General features: G+C 39.1%; 1 protein-coding gene across 4 annotated transcripts in view; it reads right to left on the bottom strand.

The window, feature by feature from the left end:
• Window positions 1-16,283, bottom strand: part of UVRAG (UV radiation resistance associated) — a 100,430-nt gene that overhangs the window by 35,269 nt on the left and 48,878 nt on the right. For all 4 annotated transcript variants that reach the window (XM_080376212.1, XM_080376213.1, XM_080376215.1 and 1 more), the window contains one exon: window positions 14,836-15,001. In XM_080376212.1, coding sequence (XP_080232338.1) covers window positions 14,836-15,001 — 166 coding nt within the window. The remainder of the gene's footprint in view (window positions 1-14,835; window positions 15,002-16,283) is intronic.

The following is a 16,283-nucleotide window of genomic DNA, read 5'->3' as shown; positions in this document are numbered from 1 at the left end:
GGATAACTTTACAATTAACAGTACAAAACTAACTCAAGCTTGACAATAAAAGCACCATTAGGAACACAAGCTATGTTTCACTACAAGATAGTATTTCATTAAGTCACTAGTAATGGGAACCATGTATTCTATTATGAGATACAGAGCTCTTCAATATATGCAGTATAGAAAAGAGGATAAAACCTGGTTTAGAGTTCTCTCTACCATCTCCCACACACAGTTTCTTTTAAGTGGTAAAGATAAAGTTTTTCTGTTCACCACGTCAGTCCTGCTTCTTGGCTAATATTCACGTTTTTGTCCTCTAGCTTCCATTAATTACTCTTGGAAAACTATAAACTACATACATCCTCGTGTCAGCTTTCATAACAATCATTTACGTGAAAGTACTGAAAAATGTTAGTGGATATTTTTGTGTATGCATGTTTCTGACTCAGAAAAATATTACTGACTTTTATGTCTGTTTATTTCTGTGTTATCTCGGTTGCACATGAAGCCTGATCACAAGCAATAAGCTTAAGGCAGAGGAACCATAGCATATTCTATAGTGCTTCGTTGAATATAACTGAATGCAACTTTAGCTGCTGGCTCCCTACATGAAATTCTTCTTGCCTGCTCCTTAGAAAAGCACGACTGTAAGCAAAATCTCTCACTTTGGCACGCTGCAAAAAAGTTAAGTCTGCTGTGTAAGGTTTTAGTTATACTTGCTCAAAAAAATCTATTTGAAAACTACTATTTTAGTATCTTTTATAATCGCAAAGCACTTCATAAAATCCAAAATGGCTTCTGCCTGCCCATTCTACTCCAACACATACCTTCCTTGTTTCCATTCTTGCTGATACGTTTTGGGGGAAAAAAAATAATCAAGCAGGTCCTTTAAAGCAGAGCACAGATACTTACTTTAAGATAACACATTCAAAGCATACATTTAGTGTGTGTGTGATACATTTAGTGAAAAGGAGGAAAAAAACCAAAAAAAACCAAGCAAGCTACAGGTATCTGCTGTGTAATCACCGGAAGGTAACTTCTCTCAGATGATCTTAAGTAGCAGGAAGCTTGTCCTGAGCATACTCAGAAGTTGAGCTCTGGTCCTCCTCACAGCAGTACACTTAGACACTGAGGAAACCATACACCTACTGTTAGCAGGCAGAAGTTTTGAACAAAACAGCTTTTACATGCTGATGTTCAAAGTGCACCCTTAGAAAAATATGTTTATATTTACCTTATGACTATGGAATATTACTTTTCAATCGTGCACAGACTTCTTGAAACACAGCCCTAATACACCCTGAGTTTACAGTAGATCATCTGTTTCCGTATACAAAGAGCACACTGCTCAGATGGCATGCAGCAGTAGTAATTTTGACAGTGACTCCTAGGGAAGATCTTAGTTTAGAGAACATTAACTTGACATAAGAAAACCCCCACAACATTTAGTAAGTTATAACAGGTGAACCCCATTTGGGGTTGTTTCTGCACTGTACTTGCTTCACTTAGGAAATCAGTCAGACATGGTAAGAGCCTGTGCTGCGGAAAGCACAAAGACTAGTAGTGGTAAAGGGAATAAGCCAGTGGGCACACGGAAAGGCAGCTTTAGGATCTAAGACAATTGTGCCAAAGACGCTGAAATTAAACAAGCCCCACTTAATTCAGGAGGTAGAGAACACTAAGACTGATCCAAACTGTACATAAGACTGATTTTAACCAGATGGTCAATACGTGCCTTTAAGATCTAAGATAACATAAAGAGGATTCTCCATCTTAAAAGCTTACATTTGTTTTGGAAGTTTTGTTTTGCTTATTTAATCCTGAAGGATGTGACAAACAGGAAGTTTTCATTAATTTCTTTGAATCATGTGTTCTATTTTATAGGACTCCCTGAGATACAAGTCAGATGACCAGTGCTACCCAGCTGCACCACACTGTAGGAACAGAGGCAAATCCATAATAAACCACTTAACATACACACGTATGGCACTTACACACATAGCTCACCTCCCCTTTCATGGCATTTGTTACTCTGGGCAAAAGTTGTGTTCTTCTACTTGTGATACCACAATGATAGAACAGTTTATTCCATAGTGAACCAGAACATCATGCTTACAGCCTCAAAGCACACATGAGGCTTACACCAACACTAACATGTTCAAGATCCAAGTTTTCCCAGTCTCACAATAAGAGGTTTTGATTGCCATTTCTCATGTGCAACAACAAAAATAACGAAAATAGAATTTAAACCATTGCAGTTACAAGGCCCTTCTAATCATCTCTGAATAATTTCATTTTAGCAGAGCTTAGAATAGAGATGGCAATGCAACTCACCCACCCCCACACCTTACCTCTCTCCCATCTCTCCTGCTTGGAGGGATCCCAAGAACAAGCATCTCCTCGCTACCTGCAATCTTAATTCCAACAAGTCGATACCAACTGCTTTATTTCGACCTGTAACTTAGTCCCTATTAATTATTGCCACACTTGCTAAGCCAACAATCAGCTGCTGGATAAAGAACTCTTAATCTTAAACCCATCCAAGAAAAATTGGCATCGAAGTCAGACAGGAGAACATTATTAAAAGCTAGTCAAGAAACTCTCCTCTTCCATCAAAGACACCTAATATTCCTATCAGATACTACTCTTTGCACTCAAATCCTGAGTTTAACACAAGGATGCCACTAACCATGAGCAGTTCTAAGAACAAAGAAGGGGGTTTTGAAGTATCTAGAGTAACTGATTTTCAGCCATTTACACATAAGGAGGTTTTGCTTACTCATTGCCCATCAGCAACAAGTATGAGCAGGTCAAGGCTTAGGGTACTGCTGATCTACATAACCAAATGTATCTATGCGTAAGAAACTCAAATGCAACCAACAAATCAAAGCACACACTCAAGTATCAGAATACAGATTAGTGCAAGCCTAAGATGAAGATACATACTCTAATTTGCTTGTAAACTGCCCAGGCAAACGGGTGGAAAAGGAAGAAATCCCAGCAAAAAAGAATGTTTAAGTGTCAGTGTTGGTGTTATTTTACACTGTAGACTCCACGTGAAAGTTTTAGGGTACTAAACCTCATTAAGCCCTCCCAAGAGAGTTGTGAAAAGGAAAGAGTGAGGCAAAGGTTATGTGCTTGTTCACAGTTACTATGATGAGGAAAAATGACCTCAAGTCAGCCTTTTAAATAAAAAACAGGGTTGAGAGTCTACTTATTCTTCAAGCTGAAATTGGAAAATCAGCACCCTACCATCAACAATGGAATTAAAATTTAAGTTCTTCAAGGATCTTGCAGCACTTCACAAATTCCAAGTTTTAAAATAATCAGTTTGATCACTTGCATAAGAAATAGTATTCTGATGGGTATGAAGCTTACAGGTAACCAACTACATCAACAGGACTCTTAGGAATCTGCCATTTTGGAATTACTCTTTAATGAGATTTTTAAGATGGTGTTTAGTCAACTAGAATACATCTTAGACATCACACACATACACACATATCCTCTAAGTGAAAAGTAAAATATAATCTTACTACAGTAAATCATATTTTTAAGGTTACAGAGATTGTAGACAGGGCACTAAGTTGTCAACTTTGGTTTAAAAGCCTTTCTATTAAAAACCCCCCCAAACCTCAATACTTGCAATTCCAGTCAACATGGAAAATTAAGGGTGGCTGGTTGCCATCATTTCCACTCCAGCTGAATCATTAAGATGCAAACAGCTGAACAGAAATATCACTGTTAAACCAAGCCAAATTTCACTTTTCAGTTCAAGATGCATTCTTGAATATGTCTAAATACATTTGTGGTCTGGAGGCAGTACTGGATGAGCAGACACAAGTTTCAATGAACACCTTTGCCAGTTATACCTGTCTAAAGGCTTGAAGACATTTCTGCTGGAAGTAGACGCTGTGACTACGGCATCTCTGCAGCAATCCGATCCAAAAGCTGCAGCGTGCCCCATGAGACCACCAGCCATCGCTCCACATTGCTGAAACTACCTGTTCATCCAGACACAAGCAGATCATCTTAAAATCATAAAACCACAGGCACAAGGAAGTCTAATGTATAGTCTCTAAGGCAAGTTTAAACCACTCTGTATTCTCAGCTATGGTAACACTTCCCTTTAAATAGAACTTCATCATCTTTCCTTGGGGTAGGAAGGTTGTCTAAATTATTTTCCACTGTTGATTTCAGCCTTATTTTCTATGATTCAAGACATAGCAAAGGAGACTAGGATTAGGTGCTTCTGAAGGTAAGTCTGAGAAATTTCAGAAGTAGATGGTAGAGAACAGCCTCTTGCAAAGATCATTCTTTTTCATATTTACAGTTTAAGGTAAAATGCCTACAAGTTCAGATCAATCAGGTTTAGCGGGTCGTGTGTTCCCCCCCCAAAAAAAAGTATTAATTACTTAATAAAATAAAAGGTTATAATTAATCTCTTACTGACATTTGAATATATGGATTAAACCACTGGCTTTAATAAGAAAGCATGGGCAGGAAGTTTGCTACTACAGTGTCCCCAACCAAAACTGCTCACTAGTCCTGATATATTTAAAAATCAAAAAACTAACTACATTAAAAAAAATTTACAGACCGCTTATGATGCCAAATATTGATGATTGAAAACCGGAGGTCTGTTTCAATCCTAAAAACATGATTAGCCTAATTTCAGAGTTTTGAGCATTAGACCCCCTTCTTACAACTCAAAAATAAATTGTGCTAAATATTCTACTCTAACCACTAAGAACTTCTCTTCACTATCCTACCTTTTCCAGCTGACTAGCCAAGTACTTACAGCCATTAAGATCTTGTTTAATTTTATATCCCTAGCTAATCATTAGCTGTTTTACATATTTCAGTGTTTGATGAACATGCAGTAAAACACTACAGGATTCTTGGTTCAGTCAGATGGTAACTGTTAAGAAAAGCTGAAAGAATCTCTATTCCATATATTTATTTCAGACCTCAAGTATCTCTTATGTATTCAAGTCCAAACACATTTACTGTTGTGTTCTATGATTTATGAACTCCTCTGTATCCAGAAAAATCACATCTGCACCAATATATTGGTGGCCAATCTTTACTGTCTATAGCCGCCTGTCTTTAATACAGACTATTTTTAAAGCTTAAGAAATTGCTTCATTTTTAACTGTTTTCACCTGCTTCTACTTTGGTATTATACCATATGTTTTAGATCTTTTATTCTCTCTTCTCTTCAGACTTCTGCCATATCCCAAATTAAAGTCTCAAAGTTTAATCCCTACTTCAGAAAGCTCATTAGGGAAGAAGTCAGTAAAATAATGATTTTTACACATCAAACTGTTTTCCACAGGCTGAAGTGTGGCACAGTTTAAATAGCATATTACATCCCATTTGGCAAATGTAAGTAAAATTCCAAATCTAGTTTGGATTTTGTTAGATAACCTTAATGTTCAAAGTGATGCTGAAGTTCAAGGAGTGTTACTATTTGCAGCCTTACAAGCTAAATTAACAGCAAGGACATATATTTTAAGAACACTTAATTATCCAGTAGTTAACTAAAAGATCAGAAACTTAGTTCATCAACTAAATGAAGCCAATACCACTGTGTTTTCACGTCACCATATTTGCAGTACCTTTGATACTTCCTGCCAAACTGCATCCACCAACTTTGTCAGAGAACAAACTTGACATGGCTTTTTCCTTCACTTCTTATTTCCAAGGACAGCAAGCAGAATGGCTGCAGGGAGATGACTGTAGAGCAGACTTGGCAGAAAGCAGCTGAAACCCAATTACTCACTATAATACAGATAAAGAACTGATGTAATTTCTGTGACCATAACAGTCACTGGTGTGATTGCAGAGTCATCCATCAGATCCAGGGAACAAACTGTGCCTCACAACACTACCAAAAAACAGGGCAGTTTAGAAAATGATAAATTTTAAGCTTAAACCCATGACTAGCACAACCTATATAAGGATAGAACTAAATCGGCCAATCCAGATAAGACAATGACCTAAAAACGTCACAAGTTCTTGCTTGATATGGCTGAAGTATGAGGAGTGTGCAAGAACAAGGTTTAAATATTTACTGAAGTTTGAGTTATTTCAACCTCACCCACTTTTGGGGTCTGCAAGGGGGGCAGGCAGGGGAGGAAGGAGCTAGTGTTTTCCCTCCAGCCTAACCACATCCTGTTTGCTCACTGTAAAACAATGCTGTATCCAGAGGGGAAAGCTCGTGTTACTTAAAAGTGCTGGGACTTTTCTGAACCAGAAGAAAGCAAACCCTGAAAACCTTAAGGTGAGAAGGATTACCACTGTCCAGCCAGCTCACTTAAAATCATATGCCACAGGACACTTTGAATCAAGTAGTACGAGAGGTAGGCTGCTGAAGAGCCACAAGCACCAAAACACCCAGCACTTGCAACCTCTTTGCACTCCACCAGAAGACCAAGGCACTAGAAGCTTCAGGTGCACAGCTTCAAAAACTGTTTCCTTCTCAAATAAGCTGCACCACAGTTCTGTCTGCTTCAGAGCAGAGACTGGCACAGGACCTCTAAGTAGCAGACCCAAGCAGCTGAGTGCTTGTTGGAAGGAACACAACTAAAAAGACAACAGTATGTAACTGCCGTCATCACCAGACTTCTCAATTATAGAGATGCGACACAGAACACTTCAAGTCCTTTTCAGATCAAGCTACCAACTGACAGTGGAGGCCACAAAGTGACCTTAGGGTGACTACTAGCCTACCAGGAACAGCTAACTATTCTGCCAACTATCAGCATGATTGGAAAAGTTTTAAATGAAAAAGTTAAGAACCCCACCCAGTAAGCAATGCTGATATCAAATGAAAAGGCAGAAGAAAGGATTACAGCGTGCACCTTGTTAGAGATGAGATTAAGACATGAATATGAATCACAGATCACAAGTGAATTCAGATTTGATTACTAGTCGGTTTTTAGTTTCTACTCCGGAGAAAAAGCTACACTTGTAAAACAAAACTTGATGACAAAAATACAGACTGCCAAGGGAAAAAAAACATATCCCCATTCAAGCTTTTCACTATACAAAGATAATTAGTTTACTGGGAAAGGAAAACATATTGGTAGTTTTAACTTCATGAAATATATTTTCAAAATGCGTATCTGAATAGCTCAAGAAGATGATAATTGAAAGCAGAAGCACTGCCATCTTTCTATTAAGAAGGGTAACTGCTGTGACCTTGTTTCTGGAGAATCTACAATAACTTCAGTATGTCCAGGCTGTACACAGGAAAAGAAAGCAAAGACCCAGATCCTGAAAGTCAGGCACTTCTTGATAAGACACTCACCAATTTATACAAGAGGGTATCATTCCACTACTTCAGCAAATAACACTTTCAAACACCTCAAACACAGCTAGCAAACCACAGAACAAGTGACATTGATGGCTTTTTGTAAATAGTGCATTTCCGTGACATATTTCAGCTTGAAATCAAGGCATACAAACCATGATGGATATCACAATGCAAGGACTATCTGTATGAACAGAACAAAGTCAGTATCAGATCTTTAAATCTCCCTGCCACTGAAGGATCATTTTAAACTAGAGGACACTTTATAGAGGTCAAGTCCCTGCTTATTGAAAAATGAAGTAATGTTATGAAAAATAATCTCATCAGGAGTATAGTGTTCCAATGGGAGTAAATTAAGACTAGTATGTCTTCACAGAAACATTTCTCAGCTGTAGATATCTGGGGTCAGTTGTCTGATCTACTGCAGTAAACAAAATCTGCTTTCTCAGACTGGCCAGGAGCATGTAAAAGCTTCTAGTTCCCAGAAATAGTGTTAACAGTAAATTCATTAAAGAACACCTGATATAATTCTTAATCTCTGCACAGTAATACTTGCTGACCCAATGAAGGCAAAAGCATTATTTTGGTGATCAAGAATAAAATAAGCTAGGATTCTAGCTATACACCCTCAAGAATGTGGAACATAAAAATACAGTTCAAGATAAGTTCATGGCAAAAAGCACTCTTCGAGAAATATCGTTGAACATTTAACACACACTCAATCTACCACACAGAATCAGCTTTGCTTTGACAGCTATTACATTTCTCAACAAACCATCTCCCTCCATCTGATTTACATTTACCAAAATTTCTTCCCAAAGCTGCCATTTTGTTATCTCAGCCAAAGTACCAAATATGATTAAAGACTTCTCAATTGAGTTGCAAGATGTTATGTCAGTGAAAAGTTATTCTTTACTTGCTTGTGTCATGATTTTTCAGATTGCCTTGTTGCAAGTGGCTTATCTGTTACCAGGCTCAAAACAATAGTACAACAGTGCTAAAGTGCTTAAGTCTACTACAGCTGAAACTCTTGGTTTTCCCATCCTTTGAAACAGGAGCAAGACCACAGTAGCAAGGACCACTCTTAGACCATGCTCATTCAACTAGCTGTTTCCAAACATTCCAAAATTGTCCATATGCCTGTTCAGCATCACTTACCGCCACCTATTTGCAAATCCTGCTTGCCACAGTTAAACTAACTGGAAGACAACACATGAAGAAAGGCAGCATGGAAGCAGTCTTATAGCAGACTGGCTTTGATACAACCTTTGCTTTCCTCACAAGCCTGAAAAGTGAAAATTTTTATACCAGAACTTACACTGTAACCCATACTGCATGCCTTAACACTGTGTGTGAACCACACACAATGGAAGTTTTCTTTATCAGTACAAATGAGCATGTCTAAAAATACAACACCAACATATCAAATCGACTGCTTAAACACATGCAGATTAAAAGTACATCTGGCTCAACTTACTCTGAAACTTTTCCACTTCTCAGAAATCTGGGTCCCTAAATCAAAAGCATCTCAAACTGGCATAAACTAACCTGCTGGTTTGAATTCAAGACTCAATCATCAAGCCATGCAGATACATTACCATTCACCTCACACAGTACTGCAGCCCTTGGCCCTGCACCTGTATGTCAGCTTTAGGTATACAGAAGCTGTATTAGGATAAATACGCTCACGGCTTTACATCCTTAAGGAATCCAGAACTATTCTGAAGATCCAACAAGGGCACCTGTGTTTCAAGACTGATATGCTTTTCAGTTGCCACAAGACCTTCATCCTAGTGAAAGACAACCTGGTTTTTATTATTCACACCTCTGCACTTCTCACGTGGGCTATGGCAATGAAATAAAATTGGTCTTTAAGGTATCGACACCCAGGGAATTAGAGCTAGTTCTGAGTGCTGCAGTGCCACTGTGATACAAGAGGTCTGATGTTCCCAGATGAAGTCTGATGCCAGCAGATCTTCACAATCTTGGCTCAAAACAGCTATTTCTACCTAAATCAAGACAAAATGATTAAGAATTACAACCTTCTGGCATGCTTTAAGTTCTCTATAATGATGAAGCTGAGCTCCAGAAAAAAGAAAATTTTGAGGTATAAATCCACAGCACAGAAATAGTTTCCATGAAATTACTTCAGGATCACACCTATCGCTTGTAGGTGCAAACACAGCATGCAATTTTGATCATGTTTTCTATGAGGACATAATGCAATAGATAAATGTTTCCTGTGTTTAGTGATGACAGAAGGTGTTCAGACAGGACAAGCAGCAGCATAATTTAGAAAGCCATAGCAGCATGCTCAGTTTCACTCCTCATGCCATTTCATTTGGTTCTTGAGGTACATATAAGTAATAAAATGTAACTGCAAAGATGTCAGATGCCTTTGAAGGCAGATGCCCAAGACTGCACTGCAGTTGCTTGTGTGTCCTTTGACCTGTTGGGAGTCTGTATTTCCCAAGCAGAATAGAAGAAAAAAAAAGACCTTAAATCTTTCTATAAATTATAAAACGGCAAGGAAACTTTTAGAGTAGTTTACTGTTATCTCAAATCAGCAAATGCCAAATATTTCTGCAAAAAATACACCAGACTACATAAGCTTTTTCCATCACTGTCTAGGTACACTTTGTTGGTTTTTTTATTTTATTTTTTAATATATATTTACCTTTATAACATGAGGTGGCAATAAGTTCAATGTTTAAACATACAACACAAGGAAAAAATAGCACTACTTTGAGATCAGACAATTCTGAAATGCCTGTATGTGCTCCAGTAGCTACGCCTGAAAACTACGATGTACTACTTGTCTTTTAAATACAAAACCTTTTCAGATCACGTATTTTACCCCTTCATTTTTTTCCCTAGTCTGAAATATGACTTTGAGGTGGTTTTCTTCTTACTACTGCTAGTTTTCTAATTCTCCCTTAACACAGTTTGGTGGGAAGAAGGTGCAGCGTGAGCTAGAACAGCTTGAACATACTACTTGATTTCTCTTTATTTTTACTACAGAGAAACAACGTTAGCAAAACTCTCTTGAAACCATTCTCATTTTCAAATTACTTAGCAGAAAAGCAAGACTTCTTGAAAATCTTTTAAGACACACAATATGACCAAGAATGCAAAAATACAACAGAAATAATTTCTGTGAATGTGCAACACAGAGTACCAGAAAGATGAATAAACTCCAAAGAACATTATTTTTCTTAGGAGACTATACATATTTCTAAGCTGTCTAACGTGATTTGATTAAACAAGTATTCTATTCTTGAATATTCAGCTGTCAGGTTATGTAAGTGGCATTTGAAGCTTCAAGTATAAAAAGTAGCAACCAAGCATAGATTTGAATCAACAGAGGCCAAAAGACTCCCAAACAGATGGCATAACCCTGCTTTACTGGACTCACTTTAAAGTTTGCAAGGAAACTGATACAGTTTCAAAAGATTCAGTAGCTTCCAGCCAGCAAAATGCAGGCATTTACTTTGCAAGATGTTTAGCTTACACTGACAATGAAAGAACAGAACTATACTGAACTGAAGACTATATAAACAACAACAACAAAAAGAAAAATACAATAGCAGCAACACTAACACAGGCAATTTCACCAAGTATGACTCACTCCAGACATAACAGTCCTTATTTTGCTGTAAACTGGAAGCTATTCTTTACTTAAGTATCTGGGAGCAGACTAACAGAAGCATTAAATGCACGACTTGACAGACAGTGTCAGAACACATCATAAATACCTTCATCTCAGAATTATTACTATGTTTATGAGAATGTGATGAAGTGCTAGTTTTCAGTTGTGCAAGAACAGTGCCAAAGAATTTAGGTAGTTTATTCAGCAAACATGTATGTTTGTCACTGCACAGAGGAACATGCTGCTGTCCTCAGTAGCTTTAGTTTGGGAGTTCTGTCTCCACAGAACCGAATCACAGAATTGTTTAGGTTGGAAAAGACCTTTAAGATCATTAAGTCCAACAGTTAACCCAGCACTGCCAAGTCCACCACTAAACCACATCCCAGCCACGTCCCCAAGCACCACATCCACACGTCTTTTAAATACCTCCAGGGATGGGGACTCCACAACATCCCCGGGCAGCCTGTTCCAGTGTTTGACAGCCCTTTCATGGAAGAAATTCTTCCCAATATCCAACCGAAACCTCCCCTGGTGCAACTGGAGCCTGTTTCCTCTCGTCCCGTCACTGGTTCCTTGGGAGAAGAGACTGACCCCACCTCACTACAACCCCCTCCCAGGCAGCTGTAGAGAGCAAGAAGGTCCCCCCTGAGCCCCCTTTTGTCCTGGCTGAGCCCCCCCCAGCTCCCCCCCCCCCCCCCCCGAGCTGTGCCGCAGCCCCTTCCCCAGCCCCTGCCCGGCTCTGGACACGCTCCAGCCCCTCCGGGTCTGTCTGGGGGTGAGGGGCCCAACGCTGAGCCCAGGGCCCGAGGGGCGGCCGCACCAGGGCCCAGCACAGGGGGACGGGCACTGCCTGGCCCTGCTGGCCACGCTGCTGCTGACACCGGCCAGGGCGCTGCTGGCCGCCGTGGCCACCTGGGCACACGGGGGGCTCATGCCCAGCCGGCTGCCGACCAGCCCCCCCAGGCCCTTCCCCGCCGGGCAGTTCCCAGCCCCCTGCCCCCAGCCCGCAGCGCTGTGGGGGGCTGGTGTGACCCACGGGCAGGGCCCGGCACTCAGCCCCGTTGGGCCTCATACAACTGGCCTCGGCCCCTCGGCCCGGCCTGCCCAGACCCCCTGCAGACCCCCCTGCCCCCCAGCAGGTCACACTGCCCCCAGCTCGTGTCCTCTGCAAACCGACTGCGGGTGCGCTCATTTGTTTTGAAACCTTTCAGACTCCAGAACTTCTGAGGAATGGTACTCTTTCTTTCTACATATTTGGTGCACTTGCAGATGTTGAATGGGACCAATGAAGTATATTAACGAAATATTTAGTGAAAATCATATTCTTGCCTCACCTTAGTGGTTCAGAAAGTCAAAAATAGATTTCTGGGAGAAGACAGTGTTTTAGTAGTACCAAAACTATTTTATGGAATACAAGAATGGAACAATTATTGAATAGATTAGAAACACTAATACCTTTGCAATTATGAAGCTGATCATATATTGTATGCTACTGGCAGATATATACATATACAACTTATTCTACCTTAAGTAATGCAGCCAGAGAAGTGCTGAGTTCTCAGAGTCCCCTACTTTTGTAGGCTTTAAGTTCCATTACAAACTGTAACTGCAACAGACAAAATTGCATACGTCTACCAGAAGTTTGAGATTTAAATTATCTGGATCATCCGAATAAACAAACCTGAAGCAGATAAAGCATTTCCCAAATGTAACTTATATTCTGAAAGCTCTCAAAAATATTTAGCCAGCTTACAAGGGCTTTAAAAAGCTGGTAAAGAAACTTGAAAGTGAAGGAACACATTTATACAATATAACATTAAATACAAACACATGTACTTATGAAATTGTTCTCAAGTGAAAACATCAGCTATTCCCCCAAAGCACGATTTTTAGAAGCTCTTAATATGGATCTCAGGGAAACCATGCAGTTAAAAAAAAAATTACAAAGCCAAGTAAAACGTTTAATCTAGTCAATCATGATGCTGTGTGTTACAGCAAAGACTGAGTATAAACAAAATGGAGTAGTCAGTCACATGTTGGAGTTTTAAAAGCTGCTAAAGGAAGGTGACTGAAAAAGAAATTTAATAATGCATGTTAATTGCTATGTTCAATTCAGTTAGGAGCAGGTGAGAAACTTGAGCTATTAGTTTAGAAAGAAAACTGCAAGACATTTGAGGTTTTCTACAGCAACCAAGGTCCCTTGAGAGTTGGTAGGATTGACTCTCCAATAGCTGGGAAGACAAGATCTCAGGCAGGAGGTAATCCTGAAAAAATCTTGCAGAACACAGGTAAATGGCCCAACAGGGATTTATATACTTAGCTAAACTTTCTGCTTTTCAGAACTCTATTGTGCAATAAAGTATTAAGTCATGAGGGTTTGGAAGCCTACAGCCTGAAGGACTAAACCTTCCAATCTGTCTCAGACAACAGGAAATTGGTTTAATCTTTATACACCCCCACACAGGCAGCTCTACTCCTCAGAAATTTGTTTTCCAGATCTAAATGTTGTAGCTTGCTACCCTTCTGAAAGTGGTGTACAGGAAGGAGTATGATCATATGCTTAGAGACTAAACGGAAGCAGAACAGATTAATGTTCTATTAAGTTACCCAGGAAGTGTTTGGACAAGTTATTAAAATGGTATCAAAATTAATTTGCAAGACATAATTATATAGCCATATTTCATTGTATCAAAACAGGAAGACCTCAGAGAGTTTAACTCTTAAGGCAAGTTACCTCTGCTGTCCTGCCAAAAGTCACTCAGCTTCAAAGAGAAATCATATACTTCCAAGCATCTCAACCCAGTCAACTACACACAGTAAGACCCTTCCATCTTGATTTGGACTATCAGTAACTAGTGTTAAAATATTATAATACTTTGATTGTACATTTCCAAAGAGGGTTTTTTGTGGGTTTGTTTTGGGGGGCTTTTATGGGTGTGGAGGGTTTTTTTTAATTTACAGGTTTTATGTCAAGAGAGACAGCTACTTCTCACAGACTCCTTACCCCTCAGCCATTTCCTTTGCTCCCTTTTTCAAACCTTGGATATGGAAAAACAAAGTTACTGATGCTCCAAGCCTTACTCTGCAGCCATCCAAACACACACAGGACCAGAGGGGAGCAGCTGGCCTCCTACAGCTAGTCAGTACTGCATTCCTTTGAGTTCTGTGGTTGCAGGCTACAAAGTGAAACTTAACCAATAATTGCCATTGCTTTCATATTAGAGCACACATCTGCAAAGACAGTGGGGAAAATAGGCAAAGTGCCAAAATGCAGGAGAAGACATTCAAAGAGTGAATTTAAGGACACCAAGATAGTTTCCTAGTAGTGTAAGTACATGTTGAAAGACAATTACAGAATAAATGAAAGACTCCTCACTGAATATTAAGTTGGTTAATAGTAGATAAGTTTACAGTGCTTTTTTTCAATTGATTAAAATCCTCTGCATTCAAGAAAGCTATTTAATTTACCACGTTTATCAACCACTACTCCAGTACTGGCAGTAACTCCTCAAGTGACGCTGTACTTGCTACCTGCAGTTTATTCCCATAGCCAGTGGCAAGACATAAAAGGCAAGTTTTCCAATCGGCAGCCAAAACTTACCTATAAGACACACCATTTAAGTTTTTCTAGCATTATTAGAAGCCCAAACAATAGTATGTGCGCGCCAACAGACCCAGAATGACAGAGCTGAACTACTCTACTAGATCATAGAATTCTAACACAAGAAAAACAACAGTCCCACAGCTACTGAAAGCAGTAAAAAATAACTTCAAACTCCATATCACTTCAGACTACCCAAAGCTGTTCAAGGGGGTTGGGGGATTTTTGTTGCCAATTTGTTGTTTTGAAGGAAGTACATAAGCACATTTATGACATACTTACTCTCGCTCTTTCTCAGTCAGTTTATCGTTGATATTATCTTTGATTATAGATCGGGAGCCCTTGTGGATTATAGGATACCTGAGTGGCACTTGTAAGAAGTAGGATATCATTGAAACCAAGTGAGCGGTGTAGCCCAGGGCAACAGCAATGCTTCCATCATCTTTTGCTGTCAATAATAAAAAGATTCTGTTATTTAATCAATTGAATCAGAGTACAGACTCAGCACAAGTTCATCTGTTGTTCAGAGAATGATACAATTAACAGAGCTATCAGAAGTTATAACTTAAGAATAGACGCAAGCTTGAAATAAATTTAGACTGCTTTACAAATGTTCACAGTTCACCATATTTGCCTCTTTCATAAAAGGGTGATGGCTTGTTCACCTTCCAATTTTACACTTTCAAAGCTAAAAGTTACTCTTCTCAATATTTGCCTGGGTGCGTATGGATGGTAAAGGGTAAAGAAGAGACAGGAAAAGCAAAACAAAATTCCTGTGTCAAAATTCAAGTCTGAAACTTTCTGCATTTCTCTAGATGTAGCTGACACACATGACCAGGGTCAGGTAAAACTGCATTCTTCCATAACCTTATTCATTAGCAAGATCAGTTGGAGATACACTGACCCCAGGGTATGAACTCTGTTCTCTGCCAACAACTGGAAGAACTTAGATTATCCCATTATTTTAAAGTAACATTTTCAATTTGAAATTTAATGTTTCAACCTTAAAGCTTCACCAGCTGGGAATACACACAGGTCTTGCAATTCAAATTACAGCCTTTAGCCACCTACAGCCTCTTCCTTTCTGTTTTCTTTATTTTTCTTCCTTGTTAGTGAACACACTGATACAAACAACATGGAGTCATCCCTTCTGATGAACAAGGGAGTCCATGAAATCAGCTATACAGAGGACCCTCTAAAAAAGCTTATGATGTTCCATGTCAACCACAAAATCATGCTGAGCTCTATTAGAACATGACACAGTACATTGATTTAAAGTACACCCCTTTCAAAAAGGATTTTGTAACATGTATTCAACTTCTGCAGCAAAGTTGTTTTTTAGGGAATAAAGTGTTTTTGATCCTTCAGATACTTGATTTTTTAGAATATTATTATCCACTAAGTCTGAACAAAGATACGTCAGACAGCTGGTTTTCAAATTTAACTGTGTATCTCACAAGCTGAATGCTTAGTACTTCTTCCTCATAATACTACATGATAAAGAATTATTAATTATTTTGTAAGGAATTAATACCAGTAACCTGAAAATGGGCCAGAAGATGCAGGCCACTGATTTCTTAAGAACTGCCAAACTGAATTCATTATCATATTTATTGCAATCAGGAAGACAAAGAAATAGGCTGATTTTTGTCACATTGACAAACTGGATTTGTTTTACAGATTATTCCTCTGCTATCCTAGCATCCAATATACACGTTGTTAGCACAAGT

The sequence above is a fragment of the Falco punctatus genome, assembly GCF_963210335.1.
Source record: "Falco punctatus genome assembly, chromosome: 2".
NCBI lineage: Eukaryota > Metazoa > Chordata > Aves > Falconiformes > Falconidae > Falco > Falco punctatus.
The sequence above is the reverse complement of the archived record's forward strand: the minus strand, read 5'-3'. Positions and strand labels throughout refer to the sequence as shown.